At 42.5% G+C, this 27,240-nt stretch overlaps 3 protein-coding genes and 1 pseudogene across 3 annotated transcripts; 2 read left to right on the top strand and 2 right to left on the bottom strand.

Annotated features, from left to right (window-relative positions):
• Positions 1 to 4,806: 4,806 nt before the first annotated feature.
• LOC135493619 (uncharacterized protein K02A2.6-like) lies at positions 4,807 to 5,992 on the top strand. Its single transcript, XM_064781091.1, has 2 exons — positions 4,807 to 5,110; positions 5,289 to 5,992. Exons 1-2 carry the CDS (start codon positions 4,807 to 4,809, stop codon positions 5,990 to 5,992), a joined length of 1,008 nt encoding a protein of 335 aa, XP_064637161.1.
• An 8,866-nt stretch (positions 5,993 to 14,858) lies between these two features.
• Positions 14,859 to 15,989, bottom strand: LOC135493617 (uncharacterized). Its single transcript, XM_064781089.1, has one exon. It carries the CDS (start codon positions 15,987 to 15,989, stop codon positions 14,859 to 14,861), a length of 1,131 nt encoding a protein of 376 aa, XP_064637159.1.
• A 5,667-nt stretch (positions 15,990 to 21,656) lies between these two features.
• On the top strand, positions 21,657 to 23,999 carry LOC135493616 (putative nuclease HARBI1; annotated as a pseudogene).
• Positions 24,000 to 24,331: 332 nt separating this feature from the next.
• LOC135493613 (uncharacterized) lies at positions 24,332 to 25,786 on the bottom strand. Its single transcript, XM_064781086.1, has 2 exons — positions 25,226 to 25,786; positions 24,332 to 24,537 (listed from the first exon to the last, which is right to left on the bottom strand). The coding sequence occupies exons 1-2, from the start codon at positions 25,755 to 25,757 to the stop codon at positions 24,332 to 24,334; spliced, it is 738 nt and encodes a 245-aa protein (XP_064637156.1). The 5' UTR covers positions 25,758 to 25,786.
• Positions 25,787 to 27,240: the final 1,454 nt, after the last annotated feature.

The following is a 27,240-nucleotide window of genomic DNA, read 5'->3' as shown; positions in this document are numbered from 1 at the left end:
TTGAACCCTGCTGACTCCCTGGTGTCATTTCTGAAGGCGTCAGTGTCAATAGCTCGCAGCTTTCGGTACGATACCTCATGCTTTAGATTCCTTGGCTTGTCGTACATTGTGTCGAAAGATACGGCAAAATGGTCACTTGACAGGTTGCCATCGGAATTGAAAAGGCCTGGTTTCGTAACAGATACATTTGTCACAAGGTCACTCGTGTCCTTTGTTAAAACAACGTCTAATGTGTGCCCCTTTTATGGGTTGGACCTGTCACGTGTCGACGAAGACCATTGGCATCCAGAATACTCAAAAAGCGCCGCGCATCAGAGTCATCCGGGACATCGAGATGAAAATTGAGCTCTCCGACAAGGAGAGATTCCGAGGATGACCCTCCGTGTCTGACAATGTAGTCATCCCATTCGTCAAAAAACACAGAATTTCGTAGTCCGTTCTCCATGGTCGGAGGAGGGCGATAAATTATCGATATTAGAACTCCTCCCTGAGGTAGCTGAAACCTACAGTCCATATATTCAAAATGAGTATATAGTTCATTCGCTGTTGACTCAACAATCGTGACAGGCAGGGAAGCCTTGAAAACGATAGCAACCCCACCTCCTACGCGCTCATTCTGGCGTGGGATATGCAAGATATCATAACCTTGCGGGACGAATTCACCAATGCATTGTTTGTCGTATGAACTCCAAAGCCACGTTTCCGTGATAGCAACCACATCGAACTCGTTGGAAAGTATGTAGTCCGCCAGAGATACCGTTTTGTTTTTAACTGATCTGGTGTTGATTAGGCACGTACTCAGTCTTGGGTGAACACGTCCATCCAAGACATCTTTACATGCAATGTTCACAAATTGAGATTCTGAAAGTTCACAGCCTGGAGTATCCTTCTTTCTTGGAATGACAATTAAAGGCCATATGTCCTGGGTTCAGACATATCTTGCAAAGTCCCTTTTGCTTGACTGCACTCCACTTGTTGCTGAGTGTCATGGCTTTGAACTTGTCACGAAATCCCGTTTTTTCCCGTTTTCTCGCGCGTCACTTCGTTTCCAGAGAAGAAATTGATACACGTATGTATGGCTCCCAGATATTTTGTTATTATCTCAACTTTCGTAATAAATAAGCTTTTGCGTGTGTGCAATCGTTGGAAGCTAGTAAATCGGCACTTAGTGATAAGACCCGCGAAAACTGGCTCCGTCATCATACATGTAGGGCTGTGTCAACCCTCCCTGTTGCATCATAGGGTGGTCTTGTCTTGAGTGTGGTGGCTCCGTTCTATATCCAGGCGAATTTGCCCCATACATCCCAGCATTCTGGCTTTATGGAGCTGTGTACAACACTTCCTGTCCCTGGGTATCGCTGTAACCGAAGGCCTGTGGTGCTGTAAAATCTCTCCTGGCTCTTGGGTCTGTATCAGTCAACACGGAGTATCGATCTGTTGTAGACTGTCTTTGACTTTCTTCCCTTTTCTCGGGATGTTTGACCACATCAGCTTCCTTTGATTGCGTGTCTGCCCCAGGATTACCATCTCGTGCATTTTCATGATTCATGATAACTCCATATTACCATTCTTTTCATAGTCCACCATCTCATCAACCATCTTGTTGTTCAAGTCATCCTGTGCTCCAAATCTCTCTAATCGGTCGATAACTCGGCTAAGTTATGTCCTCACATCTTCCTCAAGATTCTCGATTTCTTCCTCAGATTTCTTTTGCACGACTGCTTTGCTCAGTTTGCTAACAGCCTTGCTCACGGCCGACTTATTCCCGCTGATTACATTTCTCGTAATCACTCCTTCGGTACTTCGTGGCCCAGTGTTCTGCCCTTTGTTGGGTGTAGTGTATTCATCTGGAACATCTTTATCATGGTCTCCCATGCCATTGTTGAAGCCGCTGATTCCTTGATTTTCTCCATCTAGATCTGCAATTACATACCCTTTGTCTCCACTAGGACCGTTCGTCGCCATGTTCTTCAATTCTCTGTGACGGTGTTCAAATTGTCATCAATCAAGCAGCTACAGTTCAAATCCTCTCGGACTGGACATACATGACGTACAGTACATTACACGGTGTACACTTCCTACCTACATAAAGCACATGGTCGATGGCGACAATTTTACTGCTTGAATACTCTTTTTCAGCATCTAATTTTTCTTATTTTTAGTTCTTTTTTCCTCTAATTTCCTCCTTCCGTAGATCGTATAAATGTCAAACTACGGTCTGCTACCAAATATTGAGGATATTTCTTCGTTATTGTTCTTTGTCGCTTTTTCTGTCAAGGAATCGGATAAAATGTGTTTTTCTAAAAATGGTTGTTGTTTCTTCCATAAACTCACAAATCAATTCTACACGGGCCGTGATGGGCCGAAGACAACTGGATCTCATCTGTAATGTTCATGTAGCATTGTTTCTGTAACACCCGGTATATCCGTTGTTGTTGTCGTATGTTAATAAACCGATTTTGACAGATCTGCGTTTCTACTAATATATGGGGCCATAAATATGACATTTTGGCGACGAGGAGCACAAACTGCTAACAAAAGCAATGAAAACTAGTAAGAAAAGAGTCTAGAGAACCCATAAAGCGCGTAGATGCCTCGAAATATTGAAATACGGTGCTAAAATCGAACCGCAAAGATGCCCGATCCCGATCACGCACCTGCACCTGCTGCTGCAGCCCCTGTAGTAGAACAAGTACTGACACTGCCAAATTTTCCCACATTTGAGCTGCAACCTGACAACAACGTTGGCCAGAGATGGGACAAATGGTTAAAGAGGTTTGAACGGCTAATTACCGGTATTGGAATCGCCAACCCAGCTAGGAAAAGAGCACTTCTCCTACATTTCGCAGGCCCAGATACTGATGAGATTTTTGACACTCTCCCGGAGACCGGAGGCGATGAAGACTACGAGACAGCGAAGGCTAAGGTAACAGCCTACTTTCAGCCTAAGCGTAATGTTGCGTTTGAAGTTTTCAAGTTCAGACAAGCGACCCAAGCTGCTGATGAAAATATTGATGCATACCAAAACAGATTGCGACAGTTGGCAAAAACCTGCGACTTCAACGATATCGACAAAGAAATTGCCGCTCAGATCATCACAGGAACTAGGAATAACCAACTCCGCCGAGAAGCACTCAGAGAGGACCTCAATTTGAAGAAAATGTTAGAAACCGGGCGTGCATTTGAAATCAGCGAGGCACAAGCATCGACTTTAGAATCAGGAACCGGTACTAAGGACCAAATTCACAAAGTTTAGACGGATTCCCAATCACGCCGAGGAAGATCATCAAACCGGAGAAAGTTTCCCAGCAGAAGATTTCGTTCAAAGTCAAGACCCAATGATCGCAGACAGCATGATACTCAAGAGTTCAGGGTCACCGACAATCGTGATTTCCGCCAAGCCAAGGTCCCTCAAAGTCAACATCAATGCAAACGATGTGGTGGAAAACCACACAGAGACCAAGACAGATGCCCTGCCAATGGAAAAGAATGTTATGTTTGCAACAAATTGAACCATTTTGGAAGAGTTTGCCGCAGCAAGAACCAATCTAAGCAGAGTGCCCATAACGCCAATGCCTTAACCATCGAGGACAACAACGTAGTTGAAGATGACTATGTTTTCTGTGCGCAAGCCCGTAGCCCTACCAAGCCTAACATTTGCACTATAACCATTGGAAAGAAAGACAGATACACCAAGATTCCGATGATGGTCGACTCTGGAGCCTCTGTGAACGTCGTTGATGCCCAAACCTTTAAAGTCATCCGCCGTGTGAAGCCAAATCTACAACTCCAGCCTCCAGACACCAGCATAAACACTTATGGTAGTAAAGACCCAATGCTTTTGAAAGGGATGTTCAAGACGACAGCCAGGTTCAAAGCTGAATCAAAGTTCTGCAATTTCTACGTAACAGAAGGTAACAGTGGAAATTTGCTCGGGCGATCGACTGCCACAGCTCTTGGCATACTCCATATTGTGAACGAAGTCAAAAGTCACCCCCAAGTTACCAGAAGGTCTCAGCGAGTTTGGCGACATGTTTGAAGGAATTGGTAAAATAAAGAACAGATCAGTGAAGCTTCATATCGATGAGTCTGTCAAGCCAAAACAGCAACCCCACAGGCGCATAGAGTTTCATATCAGGAAGGATACAGAGAAAGAAGTAGAAAGACTAGACGCTCAGGACATACTTGAGGACGTCGAGGGTCCGACACCCTGGATAAGCCCGATTGTAGTAGTCCCGAAGTAATCAGGAGGAATAAGAATATGCGTGGACATGAGGGAAGCAAATAAAGCCATACAGCGTGAAAGACACTTGATGCCCACATTAGATGACTTGGTGAATGATTTGAATGGTGCTACGGTGTTCAGCACACTAGATATGAGGAGTGCTTATCATCAATTGGAACTGGCCCCTGAGAGCAGATACATCACAACTTTTTCAACACACCTTGGTTTGAAACGATACAAGAGACTGTTCTTTGGCATAAATGCTGCATCAGAAATTTTCCAGAATGCCATCGCTGAAATTTTGCATGGTCTACCCGGCTGCAAGAATATATCAGATGACATCATCATATTTGGCAAGAATCGCAAGGAGCATGACAAGAACCTGAAAGCAGTACTGAAAAGACTTAAAGAACACGGTGTAGTCCTGAATTTACCGAAGTGTCACTTCTACTAGTCCCAAGTCAAGTTCTATGGTCATATTTTTAACTCCGAAGGAATCTCACCTGATCCCAAGAAGATACCGACGATCGTAGACGCCCCAGCCCCTGCAAGACGCCAGTGGAGTCAAGTCCCTCTTAGGAATGGTGCAGTACCTCTCACGATTTATACCAGACTATGCTCATATCACAGCCCCACTTCGTGAACTGACAAGACAAGACACCAAGTGGGAATGGACTGAAGAACACGACAAAGCCCTGAACGACTTGAAGGAAGCCCTTACAGGAGCCAAGGTCATGTCATACTACAATCCAGATATTGATGTTGAAGTAGCCGTAGACACCAGCCCCAAAGGATTAGGAGCAATGTTAACACAGCGAGGAAAAGTCATCAGTTATGGTAGCAAAATCCTCACCGATGTAGAGACGAGATACTCACAGACAGAACGTGAGATGCTAGCTGTAGTATGGTCCCTGGAGCATTTCCATCCATTTGTATGGTTCCAAGTCATTCAAGATCTTCACAGACCATAAGCCTTTGATTGGTATTTTCAACAGCCGTAAGCCTGCCTCAGCCAGAATCGAGCGATGGAGATTACGACTCATGCCGTATAATTGTACCCTAGAGTATCGCCCTGGTAAAGACGACAAAAACCCAGCCGATTTTATGAGCCGACACCCTGTAGCCAGCTCAGATGATCCAGACCACACCGATGATTATTTGTACATCAACTACCTGTGTACAAATGCTATCCCGAAGGCGATGACATTTGATGAAGTTCAAGCCTGTACCAATGCTGATCCTGTACTGCAGAAAGTGAAGAAATCCATCGAAACTGGTAATTGGCCGAAACGTGATGACACCATGAGACCTTTCTACCTCCAGAGAGATCAATTTGCTGTCCATAATGGTGCCATGATGACATGTTCCCGCCTAGTGATTCCGAAGACACTCCAGAAGAGAGCAGTTGAGTTGGCACACGTTGGTCACCAAGGTATAGTAAAGACGAAGAGCCTCTTACGTGAGAAGATATGGTTTCCTGGTATTGACGCCCTGGTCGAAGAAGAAGTCCGACAATGTTTACCCTGTCAAGCCGCCAGCAGCCGTGGAGCTGAAAAACCGGAGCCGCTGAAGATGACGCCACTCCCGAAGTCAGCATGGAAAGAAACGTCCATCGATTTCTTTGGCCCACTACCCGTGCCGACAGCTGATTACTTGATGGTACTCATTGATGATTACAGCCGGTTTCCCGAAATTGAGATTATAGCGTCTACTGCAGCTAAGACCGTCATACCCAAACGTGACGCAAGGGCCCAACGCGCCGCGTAGCGGCAAAAAAGCGAAGCTGGCGAACATTTATAACGGGTCACCGTCACTTATTATTGGCCAGTGCATACCCTATGGCTATGTACTAGTAAACATGGTAAACATGAACAACATCATTATTCATCGGCAGTTCATTTTACTCCGAGCTTTTCCTGAAACATATAGCCATGATGATTAGGCCTACCATGTACCATGACCAATAACAGCACTAGATCATGTAGATGTCAACAACTTCACATGAACCGTATAATCCCGCATGGCGCATGTGGGGCATGCGTCTAAACCAAAGCCCCAAAATCACTTGTTTTGGTCTATTTCACTTGTGTTTCCCCCGTCTCCCAGTCCATAATACATTTACAGTTTACAATCCCCGATCATGGCCCAACAAAAGGTCATCGGTTGACTAAAGGAACACAACTGTTCAATGGATTTATAGTTGAATGCGATCAAACTACGTCTTTTCAATCGTGGATTGTAAATTTAACCCCATGGGCCTAGGGAAGGCCCAATAACAATACTTTCGACACAGTTATTATCTCCGCTGCCTCCACCATGTTACACACAGTGCTCACTGCTGATTCTAAAATGCGCCACCTAGTCAAAACAGGACATATGTTCTTCTAGGAATAGATCTCTTTCCAATATTTCGTCATTCCACTATCGTCATCACCTCATCATACTTTCATTGACATTACAGGCACACATCCACAGAGCACTCTTCAAATCATCTACACAGTGGTTATCCAACTAGGATTATAAAGATAATTTCTTAGCCCCGCACAGTGGGTTTCAGTCTTGATAAAGGGGCACTATTGCTAGCAGCTAGGTAGGCAAGATAAAGTTAGCCGAAGTAGCCGATAGGGGTCTCTCACCCCTCAAAGTCCGTCACAACTATTCAAGCTTGTACAAGGAATACATGCAGCGCTGACTCTAACAAGACCCAATGGGAATGTCGCACAGTCATCTGTCAAAAACAAGACCTATGTTGTAGTATGATCTCTTGCCAATATTTAATAATTGCACTATCGTCATCACCTCATCATACTTCATTGACATTACAGGCACACATTGACATAGACCACTGTTGCAATCAACGACACAGTCGCTATCCAAGTGGCATTATAGAGGTAATTATCATTATCATACCTCATTAGCATGTGAACCAATCGCGTCGCGTCCTTTGCGATCACGGCAAAGCCTCATGGAATAATGTCTTTCACCGTTGAATAATTTTTCATATTCCATGCCTACAACTTCAATTTCTTCATATTCCATGGCAAGAAGTAGTCAATAGGGGTCTCTCACCTCTCACTGTATGTCCACACTATTCACGCTTGTATGAGGAATACATTCAATGCTGAATCTAACAACACCCAGTGCCCTTACTCTGTATATTAGTCACTGGAAGATGGCCCATTTCACTCCTTGCTTCTACTTCACCTATAGTCTCATTGCAAACGCCTCAGTTCTATGATATCACATTCACTTTCAGCTGTCATGCAACGCAACAACTGTGCTATCTGCCATCGCACATCAACGAAGAAGTGCAGCCGCCCACATTCCACCTCACGTCTGTCCGACCAGCTGCAATCCTCGAGGACGCCCCACTGTACCACGATTTCACTACGATGTTTGACAAGAAGGAGCAGTGCGCGAGATAGGCTAATGAGCAGACTTCCCTCGCTTGAGTTTCGGAAGAATGTTCCATATCGCGCTAAGCTGACCACTGCTGACCATGACAGGCGTACATTGGACTGGTACAGGTTGGAACTGAACATTGAATATGCTGGTGGTGACGCTTTCTGATGAGAAGTTGGTCGTGACTGATGCAGTATCCTTGGACTTGTCCACAGCATCGTTCAATCATTGCTCTCTGAGCTGCCTTGATTCTGTACTTGCCCAAATACTAAGACCAAATGCCTGTTAACTGTGCTCTAAGAGAGACTGGTGCCATGCCTAGAGATATGACTGACCTCTATTGGCAAATTTGTATGACTTTATCTTGCCTACCTAGCTGCTGCCTATAGTCTCCCTTTAACTGCGGAACACTTCAAAGTCGATAAAATGCCATGTTCCACCTTTTAATGTGTTCAGACCGCCATTTTCAAAATAATCAAGTCAGGACACTGCCTTCTAGTCTCATAATAAATTTTGCTTTCCTCAATAATAACATTTCTTCTTCTTCAATGCTTTCATCATTCCAAACTTCTCCTCTGACTTTTACAGGGGTACAGTCATGGCAATCAAAACCCAAATACTGAGACCAAATGCCTGTTGACTGTGCTTTAAGAGAGACTGGCGCCATGCCTAGTCTCTCTTAAAGCACAGTCAACAGACACCAACCCCCTCAGACTCAGAAACCACAAACGCCCAACCCTTCCTGCTACCTTAATACTTCTGGATGCCATATTTTCAAGACAAGGTATACCAGAAGTCCTGAAGAGCGATAACGGTCCACCCTTCAATGGAAAAGACTTCACAAGATTTTCCTGCTACCTTGGTTTCGAGCACCGAAAGATCACTCCACTTTTAATACCCTCAAGCCAATGGTGAAGCCGAGAAGTTTATGCAGTCCATGGCTAAAACTGTCAGAGTTGCACACATCGCTGGTCAGAATTGGAAGCAAGAACTGCAGAAGTTTCTTCGCCAATATCCTGCCACTCCACATTCAACGACTGGTGTATCGCCATTTGAAGCCCTTACTGGTAGAAAGATGAAGACACAGCTGCCGCAGATCACAGCCTCTAGTCCAGCAGCCCATAGTCCCGTGCCAGATGCGGTCATCAGAAACAGAGACGATATCCGGAAAGCGAAGATGAAAGCGTATGCTGATAAGAGACGCCACGTTAAGGAAAGCAGTCTTTCAGAGGGTGACGCAGTCTTGGTACGTCAACGAAGACAGAACAAGCTCTCCACTCCATTTAGCCCTGATCCCCTCCGTGTAACTGCCAGAGATGGTAATATGGTTACCGCAGAGCGTCCAAGTGGACAGAGAGTGACCAGGAATGTAACGCATGACACATCATTCGTGAAGACGAGAAGGAAGAGCTGATTGACGTCCCGGAGAACGAGGATACCGAAATGCTGGTCCCGCCACTCCCTGATGTTCCAACGCCAGATGTCGAGACTACCACTTCTAACGAGATCCCAGATGCGACTCCAGTAGGCCTACGTCGATCAACCAGAGGACATTCACAGCCTGTTCGTTTCAAGGACTATGTTATGGTGTGTCGCTAAGAAATGCCCTAACATTTCTTATGAACTATGACTCGAAGTGATATCTTTATTAAGACAATTGTGAACTTAGTTTGGACATTATAGTTGAGCATGGTAATCAGTAATTTAATGCTCAACACAAAGACACTAAAGGACAATCATTGGACTACATACTTATTTTCGTCAAGGACAGTTAATTATTCTTGGATTAGTTTATTCTCATATTAGTGGATTATTCTAGTTCTAGTAATTCTGATGATTCTCTTCGTTCAGTTGGATAATAGGAAATAACGCATCGTAGTGCGCGTATAAGGATTTACCAGTGGTAAGGATTCATTCGATTAGTTATTGTTCAGTAGAGCCAGGATTCTTAGATTTGAATCTAGCAGTAGAGGAAAATATTCAGGTTTTAAGCGCAACAGTTACACTTGTTAATTTTAGTTTCAGAGCACTTTCTTATCAAGAAGAGGAGGGATGTAATGTTCATGAAGCATTGTTTCTGTAACACCCGGTATATCCGTTGTTGTTGTCGTATGTTAATAAACCGATTTTGACAGATCTGCGTTTCTACTAATATAGGGGGCCATAAATGTGACATCATCTTCACCTAGTCAGTTAAAGTTTAGATTCGTGACTGATGTTGACAGTTTTACTTCAATCAAGTTTTTCGTTTCAGAAAAATACGTGTCAGTTTGCATTCCATCTGTACATTTTCCCCCATGAAAAAAATAGACACGGATGTTGAAACGCGTGTCTAATCCCGTCCCTTCACGCTGGAAGGGGCTATTTTAATATTTGAGGGCTAATTTAAACACGAGTCAAGGAGGAAAAATAGATGGAAGTACAAAATCTTAGTTCTGCACACGGTGACAGGTGGCCCATGAGTACGCGAAACACAGGATATGGCGGCACCTGACGCTGAGCCTATAACTATATATAATTAGATGGAGAACGCTGCGGGATTTGCGTCACTCATGTTACACACGGTTGTGAAAATTGGATAGATTGTACTACGACCGATGTTAATCTCACCTTTTTGTTACTGCGTTGCAAGAAAACAGGGTGGAGAATGATGATGAGAACCGGTCGGAACTACTGCACTGGTAGTCTGGAAAAGAAAAAGTCAGTTAACTGAAATTGGGCAGGGTTTGGTATTTGCTTGCCAAGATTGTCACAGTAGGCAGCAACTATCGTCATCTTCAGGCATTCGTCAGAACTTGCACCGATATTGACGTGATGTATACACCTACAGTACATGCGGTAGGCAGCAGTAGGCAGCAGTGAAGCAATACTATCGCTATCTTCAGGCATTTGCAGAACTTGCACCGACGTTGACGTGATGACTCACCTTACTTTAGCGTGTGCAGCGTGTAGATCAGTGAGATAAAAGGCCTGCTGGTGGAGGTATTATCTGACAAAACAATTTAGAGCAGAAATTAGTATATAGACCGTAATACCTCAGGGACACGGTAACGTATAAGTGCATATGCGACTGATCATCATGATGCTGTTGTGGTTTTGATCTCTGGGAAGCTTTTCTGTATTGTGATGTACATGAATGTACATAGAATGTACAAAGTGATGTACACGATGCTAGGAATCTATTTTCGGACACTCTGTCAGAGAAAAGGACCCTAACCTATAAAGGCATGGCCATGGCGAACTGATGTGGGAAGCGGGTACATGTATGTACCAATCATCATGAGATGTTGTTGTGGTCTTGATCTCTGGGAAGATTCCTTGATATTCTGAATATTGTATGCACACTGATGTACATGATGAACATAGTGTCAGATTGTCTGACGAATGTTGCAGCTAGTTTCGAGGCACACAGCCCTGATTCAATGGGCCATCAAACGTCTAGCATGAACATTAATCAGTTTGATAGGAGAAAAAAGTAATACATACCTGAATAGGGCAAAAATATTGAGGACGAGGGCAAGAAAAGGATTGGCAAACACACATGGGTTAGATAGGACCGTGTACCAGGCACATGGGCAGGGTACCTGGCTACATGTTGAGGAGAAGTGGTGTAGAGAATCCCTTGTTGAACTATAAATAGATTTGCAAGGCAGAAAGGGAGGCAACTTTCTGGTAATTTCATTGTAACGAAATATAGAAAACAACCTTCCCATTCATAATATCAATGTTCCAGAGTCAAAATACATGCTGTAGAGCTCGAGACGACAGAGAGTAGGTCGAACATAATATGACAACTCTACTTTGTGCAGGTTATAAGGTATTTCGATTGAGATTTGTAACCCATTTGAAAAATATCGTCTGCTTAAGCGGAAAGTTTTACCCCTCGTACAAGAAGATGAATCGCCACCGTGTGTCTGTTATGTCAAAGAGCTCAAAATCATGACATAAATGTCAGCAAGAATTGAGTAATGAGCCACAGCCGTTCGGTAGGCCCAATAATAGGGCACCTAGCTTTGGGACATTATAATGAGCGAGGCTTTAAACCTATGGCATGTTAATTTTGTAGGCGTCTAAATGTTGCCAGGTAAATTCTTTTCGGCAACAGCATTTATATGCAAAATTAGTTCTATAGCCTACACAGGTGGTGTGGCAAGATGTTGACCATCTGGCTATCTTCCCTTAATAACCAAGCTACATTTGTACCATATGCTGAGTTAATAAGTACCAGTAAACTAAGGTCATGGTAACTCAGTATTTCTAGATGACTGAAGTGGGCCAACTTTTTTGGTCTTGTTTGGTCGGCGATGCATGTATAGACATACTGTATACATGCACTGCATGTGATTTGATTGAATTATTGTGAAGTGAATCAATAAAGACTGAGTGAAGAGAATTAACGTGTTACTCGATTTGTTGATCATAAAAAATGTAGCACCTACAAATGTAGCACCTACCAAAAAGCAACAAAATGGCATGTCAAAAAATGAATTGCCAGAAAAAAAGGTTTTCTTGCCACAGCCATGCAATTCTTGTTAGTCCCCAAGAAAATATGAGTTAAACAAGCATTACATGTACTAGGACCACAAAACAACTACCAGAGGTTTAACTTTATTTCTGGTAAACTTAGGCAAGATGAAACCACTGACGTTTGTCATTAATATGACGTCGTAGAATTATTCCCTGATTGCCGCGTTTCTATGCAGTGGTTGTATAAACTCACATAACCAAGTTTTTTTCCTCCTGAAATAAATCCCTCTCTTACCGACAATATGAACTGCAATTACAGTTATTTGAGGGCGATATCAAATACAATATTAGGGGAATCAAGAAGTTGACATGGAAGGCCAAAACATTGAAAATTTGGGGAAAAAGCTTATCTTCTCTCATTTTTTGATTCAACGTAGTATCCTCCATACAATCGTGGTATATGTACGATTGGTATCTGGCCTTTATAACGGGTGTATTCTACGAAACAACTAACAGCTAATCATTAAACCCGTTACTGGATCGTACGATTGGCCTCTAGCCCTTATATTGGGTGTGTTCTAAGAATCACTAACAGCCAATCATTTAGCCCATTACTAAAGGAGGATGTTGATGATCTGTTTAATGGATTTGCCGCACCTGCAGCTTGCTACGCCCCCCCCCCCCCATCTAACCACAATCACCGTTACCCTTGTTTTACTGTAGGGTATATAAGCTTTTTATAGGCCCAATTTCGGCGTCGGCAAAACCCGTCAAAATTGTTCACGCGCACGTAATGTTCCCCAGCCAGCACGTACCGGACTGGTGTAATGCTAATTGCATAGTCCTATAAAGATATTAGTCCGGGATATTTCTAGTTATTGTAGAACAAAAAATTACGCGGCATAATATTTTCGCGAATTTCTTTTCAAGAATTGTTTTCGTCTGAGAGCTGCATGTACCACTGGTAAATAGGTGCTGAAATGCGCGTGTCTACAAAGTATACTAAAATCCACTATCAACAGGTCTCAATGTATAGAGCAATTAAGCTGACAGCACAAAATATCAAGTCATTGAAGAAGTCATTGAATTTGTGTTTGTTTGGTGTAACGTTAATTGTATACGTGCTAATTGCAATGAGTATACGCGGTCTCAATTTTATCACCTCTTAATGGTTATTAGTAAGCTTAGATCTACATAGGGCCTAGGTGGATGCAATGCCTGTGGAGATATAATAATAATAATAATACGATTCTTATATAGCGCAGTATCCAACCATTAACTGGCCGCTCAAAGCTCTTGATAGGCCTCTTTAAAAAGCAAATGTTTAAGTTGCCCCTTGAAAGATAGCAGAGAGCTGCAGTTCCTAATAGTTGAAGGAAGTTTGTTCCACAGCTGAGGGGCTCCAATTGAAAATGCTCTACCACCGACTGACATGACATTGGCCTTTGGGATAGACAGAAGAACGGCCGATGAAGAGCGCAGAGTTCGAGAAACGGTATGAACGGTGAGAAGTTCTGAAAGGTAATGGGGAACAAGTTGGTGAAGACACTTGTAAGTAAGAAGGAGAACCTTGTACTTGATGCGCTGTTGCACAGGAAGCCAATGTAGAGACCTGAGTACTGGGGAGATGGAAGATCGTTTTTTGGTCTTGGTAATTAGGCGAGCGGCAGAGTTTTGTACCTTCTGCAGGGGTGTAATTGTTGAATTAGGAAAACCAAGGAAAAGGGAATTACAGAAATCCAGGCGAGATATTACAAGAGCCTGGACACATAACCTGGTGGTATTTGGAGTTAGATATTTTCTGATTTTCCCGATGTTACGAATGTGAAAATTGGTGGCCCGTACACAGGTGTTAATGTGTTCTTTGAAATTGAAATCACGGTCCAAGATCACACCCAAATCTCTTGCAGAACAGAAGAATATACATTTGCATCAATGATACGGATGGCGGGGAGATTGATAGTGCTGCTGAACCTGCGGGAACAGCTTAGCAGAATCTCGGTCTTATTGCCATTACAGCTAAGAAAGTTGTCAACCAACCAGAGATTTAAATCGCGGACAGCATTAGAGATCTTGGAGCAGGTGGTACTAATCTCAGTTATAGTGAAGGCCTCATACAATTGACTGTCATCAGCATATAAGTGGTACATAATGGCATGCTTACGGATGATTTCACCAACTGGGGTAGTGTAGACAGTAAAAAGTACTGGTCCCAGTATAGAACCCTGGGGAACACCGAACTCGATAGGACTAGGCCTTGACAATTTGCCGTCAATGCAGACCTCTTGTGATCTGCTATCAAGATAAGACGAAACCCATGCCAGTACTGTGCCAGTAACACCCATAGCAGCAAGTCTCTGAAGTAATCTGGAATGGTCCACAGTGTCAAATGCGGCGCTCATATCGAGTAATACAAGGAGTACACACTTCTTTTCATCAAGTGCATGAATTATGTCATTGTGTACTCGCAAGAGTGCCGTTTCAACACTGTGAAGTAGTTTGTAAGCATATTGAAACTTGTCAAGAGCACCGTTTTCAGCAATATGGCTTGATAACTGATTGCAAACCACCCTCTCCAAAACATTTGAAAGGACGGACAGGTTAGAGCATCTAAGGATGGCTTCTTAATCAAGGGATTAAGAATAGCTCGTTTGAAAGAGCTTGGCACCATGCCACTTTCCAATTAGGAATTTACTTTCTTGCAAATCAGGCGCATAATGTCTCCTGGTAGGCACTTCCTAAGCAAAGATGTTGGGAGTGGGTCTTATGCACACTGTATTGGTTTCATGTCACTAATGAGTTTGAGCAGCCCGTGTTCAGTTACAGGCTTAAATACATCAAGGTATGAAGTCAGTGAATAATGTTCATCTAATGATTCATTCGAAACTGACGCTGGAAACTTGTCGCTGATGAGTTGCACCTTCTCACTGAAAAATGAACTGAACCGTTCAGCAAGTTCAGAAGAACACTCATGACTAGGCAGAGTAACAGTCCCCCTTCCATACAGAAGTGATTTAACAGTCTTGAAAGTCTCTGTAGTTGATGAATTGAGAAGACAAGCTGAGAAATGTTCCACCTTGGCAGCTTCGATCATTTTGTCAACATTACGAGCTTGACTCTTCCATACCTTGCGATCAACGACGAGTTTGCTCCGGCGGTATTTTCTCTCGAGCTTGCGCTCCAGTTTCCTGGCAAGAATGATATTATCGTTGAACCAGGGGATGTTGGGTCGCACATGCACAAGTTTCGACTTGGCAGGTGCATGCTTGTCTAGAAGGGAACCAAGCAATCGATCATAGCTATCAACAAGTGACTCGAGATCAGAAGACAAATCTAAGCCTTGAACACCATCAGAAACATCAGAAGCAAAAGATTTGATGTCAATTGATTTGACCTTCCGGTATCTAATAGTTTTAACAGGCAATGGAGGCTTGGCCATGTTGACCGTGAACGACACTGCATAGTGATCGGAGATGCTGGCATCTGATACATGAATGTTGGACACAGATGCATCACCGACCCTTGAAATAACAGCATCTAACAAGTGGCCCTTGTCATGGGTTGATTTGTCAACGTGCTGTAGAAGATGATGATGTGCAAGAATGTCAGTGAATCTCAACGTGTCTGGGTGGTCAGTGTTTTCAAGATGAAAGTTAAAGTCTCCAGTGAGAATCAACTTGTCATGTGGCGTCTTTAAGGATATGACGCTAATTAACGTATCGAACTCCTCAAAGAAAATTCCACGGTTTGAGTCGGCACTTGGTTCTTTCTCCGGCCTATAAACCAAGAGAAGCGAATACACACGAGTGTTCCAAGTAATCCTTGCTTGAAGACATTCAAAACTTTTCGGCCACGGCACGGATTTGACAGTGCACTGCAGAGATGACCTGAACATTACACCAACATTATTCCGCCTCCTCGTCTCACAGGCCGTGGAGCATGTCTAAAAGTATATCCATCAATGTTAATGGCAGCAACTGAAGCCGTGTCAGTATTGGTAAGCCATGTTTCTGTTATCAACAAAATGTCAATGTCATTGTCAATGACAAAGCTGGTCAGTCTACCAGCCTGCATTGACTAAGGCACATTTCAGAAATCGAACACTTTGTAACGACAGAGTAAACTTATTCACTGACGCTCGAGTGTTTATTGGATCAACACTAATAAGTCCAAGAGTCTTTCTTCCACTTCTCTTTGATCGTCTAGTCTTCTTTCTTAACAAGTGTGATCCACTCAGGCAAGTCAACAGATTAGGCGAAATTGACCTGCTGAGATCACATTTCCTAAGCTCATGAAGTTCACCAGGTGAATACATTTTGACAGCACCAATGTACACAGTGTGTTGTATGTACAATGTACAGGGCTTATGAATCCCTAGAAAGGGCAAAAAGTTGCCAACAAGGAACACAAACACTGCAAATGTTATCACCACACAAACCATCTCAGAATAATCCCATGATATTCATGAAACCGTAGGAACAATCCTGGAGCACAGTTCTCAAAGTATCCAAGTGAAAAACTAAAACTTTGTAGGAGACCTTTGGAGGAGCAGCTTCCAAGCGCTCACATACAATACATCAGATATGACAACAATGACATGCCGGGACTTCTTCCTGGAAAGCAAGTGATTTTCGCGGCAGAATATTTTCGTGAGCATGACCTACTCTAGAAATTCGCGAAAATATACTGGACGCAATTTCTTCCGTTCTTCTGTACTTTTGGGCAGTGCAGAGTTGCCAGTATTTACAGCTGAAGTGACCTCAATGGAATTAATCTTTTACCAGGAAGTGTTTCTTTAACGATGCCTGTGGAGACAATCTCCGAGTCACCCCCACAATCCCTACGCCAGGCACCTTCGGGTAACCTAATTGAAGACGTCATTCAGAACGGTTTGGTTTACTTCAAGACTTGTCACATCCACCCAAAATAGACAACTCCCCTGTGGTGTGCCCGGCCAGGGGTCGAACACAGAAGTTGATAACGATGCCTTTCAATATAGTGGTTTTATTTGAAACCTGTAATAAATGATAAAGAACATTTAGCACCAACGAAATACATAATGATAAACATACAACTTGTTTATACACACAAATTGTTTGCTAACTAGAACCAATGATTTATGAACTATTTTTTGGCCACTTATTGTCGTGGTATTTTCTCTCAATAAAAACCAACAATAATTGTCTATCAACACTGAAATCAAACCGTAATATAATCAACGCTTAGTCAATATAGAGATACACTTACATTGGCATCTGTTAGTCCACGTAACTAATATTCAACACCAAAATAATCCATGATAAAAACTTTCCCGAACGTCCGACTTGCTATAAAACTTGGCGCAAAGTGAACCTGAAGAAATCACGCGCGTATCGCGAGAGCTGGTCAACCAATGACCAAACCGGAATGAACAGAAAGGCGCGAAACGAATCGGACGCGAAATTCAAATATATAAATGTCAATAAACCGCGCTGTTTCAGCGAAACACCCTGTGTGAAATAACGACTTGATGATATTCAAATTTGTTTAAGTTACTTCAAGACTAGTCACACCAAACAAGAAAACACCTACCCCGTACGGAAATACCGTCTTCAAAGTCATACAGTTTGCTCAAGACTTGTCACATCCAACCAGAATACCAATTATCCTGGTTGGTGTAATTGTAATACCATCTTTAAACACCTTATAGATTGTTGTTAGATATACTTGAAGAAAAAGTCACATCCACCTAGAACAATAAACATCTGCCCCGTTTGAAATACCCCTTTTGAGGATGTCATTCAAAACGGTTTGATTTACTTAATGCAATATCACATCCAACCAGAATAAACACAATCCTGATTTGTGTTGTAAAACCGTCTTTGAAGACTTTATAGAAAGTGGTTGATATGCTTGAAGACAATGTCACATCCACCTAGAACACATGTGCGCTAGCTGCCCTGTTCGGAATACCCTTTTTGAAGATGTCATACAAAACGGTGTGATTTACTTGAAGACAATTTCACATTCAACCAGAATACCCCTGCCCCGTACGGATATATATCATCTTCGAATACGTCATTTAGAAACCAGGAGTCACACAAACCTGTCCTTTTAGTCCGATGGCCGAACCCGATTTTGGCGGCAAAATGGTTGTGAAGCGTGCATTAAGCTCCGAACGCGATTTTTTTGCAGTTTCATCAACTAGAGAGTCTCCCGATTCAGAATCCGTCTGATGCCACTTTGGCATCTTTGGCAATTTGAATTATTTTGGTTTCCATGGTAAACAACATTGAAAATCATGTATTTTCGTCAAAACTGTTTTCTCCTGACTTAGTGGAAATATTTTTACCGTTTAAGGGTCTAATCATATGTTTGCAAATACGCCATAACTTTTTAGCGTATCGGCGTATCCATCAAAGGTCAAGGTCATAAGCGGAGGTGAAGGTCATCTCAAAATTGCCTTTAAAGCATGATTCAATTGGCAAAGGCCGTATATCAGTCCTTGCACGGCGCAACAATAATTGAAGAAGAGCGCTTCTCATAACACGCTAACCTTCAGATTTGGCGCGAAATGATGTCATACGTCAACTAAGTATAGCATATCTGATCGCGCTATATGCATGGAATTCATATGATGCCAAACATGTCTGCTCCATTTTTAGAAAGGTATAGACAAGGGGGAAAATATTGTACAGAAAGAAAATTGAATATGTGTTTAACATTTAGCATGAATTTGCCAAAAGTTAAATGCCATAATGTCTTGTTTGGCGAAAAAAGCCAATTTTTTAGATCATATGACCAACACTGGTCAAACTAAATAGTACATGTAGTTATAAACTTGTTTTTTTTCAGTCAATTTTGAATTTTAAAAAGGCTATTTGTTAGAACAATACATTTGTAGGCGAACTGTTTTGTTTCCAAAAGCGTCGCAGGAAAATAGTGTACCCTTTTTTTTCTTTCGTGTCTGGCCGATCAAACAACTGATTTGCTTATCTGAGAATTATAAGACACAATCTTGATAATTCGAATCGCTGTTGTAGAACTGTACGTATCTCGTCAAGGGGCTGGAAACGTAATGATTTCGTTTGGAGAAAACATATAGGTTTTTTTGTTTAATTCACAAATCGATAACTCCATTATTTTGATAGATCACACTGAAAATCGCACATGTTTTTAGCTAGATATTAACTATCAGTGGTTTAATTTCAAGATTCAAGGTATCGGATTTGATAGTTTTGTCACAATAAAAAAATTTAAAAAACGTCAATTACCAAGCCGTAATACTTAAATACTGTACATGTACTTACTCGAATCTTCCGTAAACTGCTCGTTATTTCTTTTCCAAGTACAAAATGTAACCTCGTCTAGAGTAATTTTTCACAGGCGCTGGTTATTTTCCCATTTGGTCCATATTACGCAAACCTATCTTTCCTTCCTGAGCACACCTTTTATAATCGAATCCTGAATGAAGTAGTTCAACGGATTGCAGTCTGGTGACTCTGGTGGCCATTTATCTTTCCGGATAAACTCAGTTGTTGCCTCATCCAAATAATTTTGCGTATAGCTCTACTTGCAAAGAAGATCTGTCATTTAGTTGAAAATGTAATCATCATCGGAGTAAAGCATTTATTCAAGTAAGATTCGGGTAGATTTAGTATTCCCACATAGTAAATTTTGGATACAGTTTTTTTATTATCTTCACTGTGACAAATCTCTCAAACTTAAAACCTTCTAGCTATAAAGGTATATAGCTATAAATAAATATATAGCTTTTAAGGTACACATTTTCAGTGTGATATCTTTCAAAGTAACGAAGTTGTCGACTTCGGAATTTCGTAACGATTTTTTTGGGCCACCCGATATATCTAACCGTAAAAAAGAAAACATGTGACAAAGATCAGAAGATACCGCGCACCGACCGCAGTTTCAGCTTTGTTGTTATAATTAACTTTTCCCCGCCACTACCTATAGCTTGTTGGATATTCTGTGGTCACCTGTACTGTGCCGGTGTAACATCTGTGGTTGTTCCCCATGTGTCAGTGTTTCCAAACAAGAGGCAGCTAGAGAGACCACGACTTTTCAGTAGGGGGGATACACAGAAAAACTTGTCAATCTATTTTTGAGCGTTCCCAAACAATGAGGGGAAACACTCAAAAACAGAAACACTCAAAAACATTACACCGGGTCAATTGCAAACCATGTCAGAAATTGGTACCCAACATACACAGAGCTGAACAGGTAGCATTGGTATTGACCAAACTCGTTCACCCAGGGGTCATTGCGCACTCCTATGGTCACTTGCACTACCCCTAGTATCATGTTGAGCTAAAACATATTTGATTGGTCAACTAATAACTTTTGACACGGAAATACATGTAAAATGTAAATAATGTTTTGACACTTGGCATATTCATGGCATATTGAATCGACGAAACGGGCGGCATTATCAGTCTACATAACCATTTACCCTAATGCGATCACAAATCAATTGACGGCATAATAGAACTTCATGGACACGGATAATATATGAAACTAATGCTGATATGATATAAAAAAAAATTAATTGCCTCTACAAGAAAATTGCGTCATTAAGTCGGGCCATGCGGGCACTCCGAGAAAAATAACACCAAATAAGCACGAGTTACAAATGCCAATCGCGCGAGCACAGTTAAAATATCATTTCAAAATTCCTGTTGATAATTTATTTTTATATTTAAGTATAAGGCTTTTTTTTATCTGACACGTAGTGCCAGAATAGACGGGTCAGAGGACAATCGTGCTACGACATCCCCAGAAGTAGAAGGTATAATGTGTCTTTCAACGCCCAAAATCCGAGGCCCAAAGTCCGAGGGTCCCGGGGCGTTGAAAGGTGCATCATTCGACGCCCGCGACAAATGCCCTCCCGTGATATTGTGCGTGAAGAATTTTTTCCGCGCTTCCTGTAAGCGCTCAAAAATTCGGCGCTATCCGTCCGCGCTGTCCACGGGAGGGTATTCGTCGCGTAGCAGAGTACAAGCAGCCCGATGCCGCAACGAGCACAGATTAATGTGCACTCTTATTCGCGCTCCTCCTGAGGTTTTACGGGCTGCTGTCACAAGCCGAGCGGAGCGAAGAGTGTGGATCAATTAGGGTCTCCACTATCGGGAAAGTCTGTTCGGGGCAAATAGCCTACTGAAGCATTCTGTTGCTATAACTGGGATGTTATCAGTATCTAGGCAATCCTTGTCATTGACTCTGCATAGAGACTGCTCATCCTAGCTAAAATTATGACGCGAATTGCCTCGACTCGTCGCCACATTTTAGGGGTCCCGTCTCCTCAATGTCCGTTTAGCTCCAAAGCAACGAGGTCTGTCCTCTTCGTCTCGCATGGTGGCCGGGTTCGTATAGCGCGGGAAGAGGAGGACAGGACAACTCTCTTGCGCCACCCTTTTCCTGATGGAAGGGTGGATATTTTGACACGCACATGAAGAAAGAACAACTCTAGACGACGTATTTGTGATATGGAAAAACACTTTTATTTCTAATTTCCAAGTACACATTTTCAAATCTAGAAGAGAAATAGAGACAGGGCAATATTGAACATGACACATTGAAGCGCATCATGCATGTTCGTTTTCCCTTTTTTTATTTCGTTGCTCCTTTTCTGGAGTGGGAACTCTTAGTGGCAATCTTTTGACATGATCTTATAAACAACTGAGAAAAAGGGAATTTTAGCAGCGAACACTTTCTTAATTTCAAAACGTGTCTTCACTTAGCGGCACCCTTGTGGTTTGTCTATCAATACAATTCAATTCAATTTATTTCAACTGATTTTTAGGCCACATTTTTTGCAGCATGAAAATATAGACACATACAGCGGGATAATACAATACGAAGACACGATGATACTTATGTACATAGTAATACACATACACTAACGCCTCTGCTCTTTTACATTTTGCAGATACGTGGCCGATAAATTTCGTAAAATTTCATAACGTTTTGTAGACATGATGGCTGGGTTGTTCAAAGCCCTGCTAACTCTTAGCGACTGGCTAGGTACAGGATAAACCCCTGCTAACTTTAGCGAGTCGCTAATTGGGTTGTTCAAATTTTTTTTTTGCTTAGCGGGTCATTATCTCCCTGCTAAATCTGGTCATATTTAGCGGGCCCAGGGGGCACCGATATCTCCTTGCTAAGCCACCGCTAGCATTTGTTGTCTGCTCTATCATCCAAGATGGCTGCGCACAGGATGCTGCTCCTGGACTTTCCAGCCCAAAATCGCAGATTTCAGCGTAATTTCCGCCACAGACCATTGCCGTTGGAGGAATTTAGTGAGGTAAAATTGCAGAAAAAGTACAGATTCAATTCTGAAGGGATACATTTCATCTGTGACTTGGTGAGGGATGATTTGATGAGGGACACGGACAGAAATCACAGCCTGAATGTGGAAACACAGGTGATGGTCGCCCTCAAATTCTTTGCATCCGGATCTTTTCTGGACGATGTTGGTGACATTTTTGGCATAGATAAGGGGACTGTATCGAGAATCATCCATACGGTGGCTGCATCCCTGGTGGAACAAAAAGACAGGTTCATCAGGTGGCCTGATGCAGGGGAGCGAAGACACATCAGGCAAACATTTATGGAGAAATACAGATTTCCAAACGTCATTGGATGTGTGGATGGGACCCACATCAAAATCCAAGCCCCCTATCCACCAAGAGAAGTTGCTGAGGCCATGGCTCACCCAATGCTGTATGAGGCTGCCTTTTTCTGCAGGAAGCATTTCTACTCAATGAATGTACAGGGCATTTGCAATCATGAAGGTGATTAGCATCCTATAGCTACCCCCCCCCCCCCCCCCCCCCCCAGAGAGAGAGAGAGAAAAGTTTTCTAAGCCACTGTCTTTAGACTGGCCTGTTGTAGTGCTATATTATCATGGATTATCATCATATCTGCTGTCGGCAGTGTTTGTTTCTCTGTAGTGTGTGTAGGCCAGCACACAGTACACTGACTGTAGTGTACTGATCAACTGCGTTGCTGATCAGTGACTGACTGAGTAAATCTTCAGCCAAAAACACAACACTCACTGATTTCAAATTAATGACAGGTTAGGTCTGGGTTTAGTATGTAACCTACCCCTCACCAAACTCAATAGGGGTGTACCTAATGAATAAACTGATGAATTTCAACTGGAAAAGTGGTACTTCATAAAAAGTTCATAAAGTTGTTTACAGTACAAAATGATGACATCATCAATTCTGCCAGCATGACCTATATTTCATATGGGGTGCCTTTATTGAAATAATTTCAAATATGATATACAGAGTGTCACATAGTAACATGCACCCTGTGGCCTTTTTTCAATTAATGTTAATTGTGCTGGATAAACAACATAATTGAAACTTTTTGCTGCTAATCTGACAATATGTTTTCAACCTATCTTTTCAGAAAAGCTCACCAACATAGTAGCGCGCTGGCCAGGGGCAACCCATGACAGCCATATCTTCAGAGAGAGTGAGATTGCCCAGCACCTAGAGAGGAATCCACGTGAAGGCTATCTGCTGGGGGACAGTGGGTACCCATGTAAACCATATTTGCTGACACCATATCTCAACCCAGGGACCCCAAGTCAGAGGCGGTACAATAGGGCCCAAATCAGGGGCCGAAATATAATCGAACGGACCTTTGGGATTATGAAACGCAGATTCCATGTATTAAAAGGGGGGTACGCATGCAGCCAGACCGGGTGTGTAACATAATAGTTGCTTGTGGGGTACTTCACAATATTTGTGTAGACAGGCGGCTGCACATACTAGAGGACAGTAGCGATAGTGACAGCAGCAGTAGCAATGACAGTAGTAGTGATGAGGAGGAGGTCTATCAAGGACTTCAGAATGGACGAGCCACTAGGGAATATGTGTCAAACACATTCTTTTGAGCAATGGGATATGGATATTATCGCATAAATTGATGGATCAACATTTAATTGTATTTACAATTTGCTTAAAACTCTAGTCAATTAATAAAATATTTATCAACCAATTTTAACTCTTTCAATAACAGTTCATTGTTCATTGTTCACTTGCATGCTGTCCTTCCCCCGAATCTTCTCAAGCTCTGCCAACAAAAGTAATTCCTTGATTTTCGCGTTCTTAAGCTCCTGTACGAGAAAGGCATGCTGCACCGGGCAATAGCATTTACACCCCATGTCACTTTCAGAGTTTTTGGCATTGCTGGTCTTCTTAGCTGACTTCTTTGATTTCTTCGACTTCAGCTTTGACCCTCTGCCCTCAATGTACGCTGCCATATCCCTTGCTGACATTTCCCGGCATCATCTTCACGATCTTTCAGCTCAGATTGCTGGAAGTCGATATGAAACTTGTCAGTTGTCACAGGGGAGAATTGGGCATTTAATTCGGCGCACTTCCTCTCCAGCTCATCTAATTTGTCGCCTACTTCCCACACGGGAACATAATCTGAAAATAAAAAATAAAGAATTGTGTGAATTTTAAAGCTGATTCATGCATGGTAATTAAGAGGTCCCTCCCAGGACATGCCCCCGCCAATAACTGAATGTTATCAGGTCCCCTCCCATGATCCGGAGGGGACCTGATACCATTCATTTGCGATTTCTCTTTTTAAAGATTTCTGATAGTAGGCATATTCTGAAAAAATGGTGAGATCTTCTTTTATCATTTTTTTTTACTTTGAAGGCATCCCATATGCATGAAATAAAAGCGGATCTCGCCCAGTTGCAACATGGCTGAGTGTGTGCCCAAAACTGGTCGCATAAAAGTGATATTTCTGCTCAAATGGTGTTGGTCATGGATCATGACTTAGTGGATATTCTTAGGCAGAGTCAGGTGATCATAGTGATGTTGAAACTTGATTGTCATGATTTTATTGTCTGCTGCAACGGCTCACTTTTGGATGCCAGTTGAACAGCCCATGCTTGTGAAAATGGAGGCGGCCATGCCATGTCTGCCAGGTTATGGCTCTGTGCCAATGTTTATAATTGGGTCAAAATAGCAGACGCTTTCTGTCACTGTACTGCACTGTACATGCTACATACATCATGTACACGGCAATGTATTTCAAGTGTTCAATGCATGCATTGGCTAGCCTTTTGCAGGCCAATTTTAATAAAAACCTGAAGAAACTCACCAGATTTGGCTGCTGCAGTGGCTGATGTTGATGCCTGTGGACTTGGACGAGGTGCTGGTAGGGCTGTTGCTGATGATGATGATGTGGGGCCAGTCTCACTCCCTCCTCGAATGCCATGCCAAGATGGATTGCCTTTGTGGAGGGCACCCACCTTCTCCAAAAGAGGGTCCTCGGTGTCCTCTTCCATAGCTGGGCCACCCCCAGTCTTACTGGCCGCTCTCTTCTTCTTCGATATATACTCTTTCCCACTCGTACACATCTTGTGCCACTTGTCCCTGCACTGGTCCCAGGTCCTGGTGCTAGTCCCAAGTGCAGTGACAGCAAGGGCAATGCCCTCCCACACCTTCTGCTTTTTCGCATTGGTTTCCACATTTGTCTTTTTGTTAAGGAGGATACCGAAATTCTCCTCAACCATCTCCGCAAGCAGAGCTTTTTCATCAGGGCTCCAATTCTCGGATCGGGCCCTTTTTTTGTTTTGTTGAGCAGAGCTCAGGGGGTTTGATTTGTTTAAATCGGCCATGTTTGCTTTCATGGGAAGTGAGATTTTGGGGAATTATGGGAGATAGAAAGGGTTCAGCCACTGGATAGTTAGCGAGGGGATGAAAAGCATTTTGAACAACTCAAAGTTAGCAACCGGATAACTAGCGACCGGATAGCATTTTTAGCGACCGGCTAGTGCTAGCGACCGGCTAACTTAGCGGGGGCTTTGAACAACCGGGCCGATATTGATAAATAATGATAGAACGGTTGGTCGTACAAATGCAAATACAAGACATATAAATCTTGTATCAATCGTAACCAGTATTTCTGAATCTTGGCTTTGCAATAGGAAACTACTTACGGCGGCCGCAATCTTCCAAAGCCGCAGTATTATGGGCCTTTGTTGAAACATTCATAAAACACTCGCATGCATAATAGTGTACTCATTCAATTGACGTGAACTCCTCATGGCCCCATAAGTCAAGATCGGGGATATCTTTGTGTCAAAGATCTTAAAGAATAAACGATTCGACAGCTCACAAAAAAATCTCTAATGAGCGAAGACATTGGGCAACTGCTCTCTTGCTTTTCTCTGCTACATGATACAAACAAGAGAATGTACCTTTCTAATAGACAGACAACAGGAGCGATTGCTTTTCACTCATATACCAGTATTCATATGTTGAAAGTACAGGCTATATAATTCATTTACAAAAAATATATACAACAACAGCAACAGTGATCCCGGCAGTGATCCTTTAAAATTTACGGCACCGCCTATCATTGGGAGCAGGAATATCTGTCAAATGCATGTTACCGCACGGAAGGATAATTAAGTGGGCGATACAGTCTGTTTCGTTACAAATGTTGTTTTCTTATCGAAGAGTTAGTTTGTTTTAAGCTGCGCGCGGTTGTTTTATTTGCGTATTTCTTTGCCAAACATTTTTTGTAAAGGTAAAATTCAATCTGTTCTAGTGTCATTCTTTCTGGTATGTGCTGTGGGTTTTTTTCGCGCTCAAAGGAATACAATATTCTCGCGGATCGTAGATGACATGAATGGAGCTCTTCTTGCAAGAAGTTTTTAAAGGAGCCCTTCTCCTCCCTGTTTTCGTTAAAAGTCATTGTTTTTTCTTGCCCCCACGTCCTTTTTCACATGACTTTCCGCTAAACGGTTTGATAGCTTCTGTCAAAACAGGCAAACAATGCATTAGACAGCCCTTACAACTTTGCAAAGCTGTGATTTTTTGGTCGAAGAAACAGTGAAATTTTGTCATGGCTTCTTCATTTTTTTCATGCCCGCAATAAAAGTCTCGACAGCTTTTTCTTCCCGCGCCATGAGTTTGTCTACAGAGGCCTTTCGTGAACCAAAATCCTTGTGGTATTTTTCGCATTTTTCAGCCAAAGGTTTTATCTTTTCCAAAGCGACCTTTTGTTTTTCGTGGACAGAACAAATGTTTACAAAATCTTCAATAATGTGAGGATATTTTAATCTTTTTCGACTCAAATATTGGACGAAGATATTTTTTTACGAAGGC

Source organism: Lineus longissimus, chromosome 9 (genome assembly GCF_910592395.1).
Source record: "Lineus longissimus chromosome 9, tnLinLong1.2, whole genome shotgun sequence".
Lineage (NCBI taxonomy): Eukaryota > Metazoa > Nemertea > Pilidiophora > Heteronemertea > Lineidae > Lineus > Lineus longissimus.
Note: the sequence above shows the minus strand (reverse complement) of the source record. Positions and strands in the feature narration are given on the sequence as shown.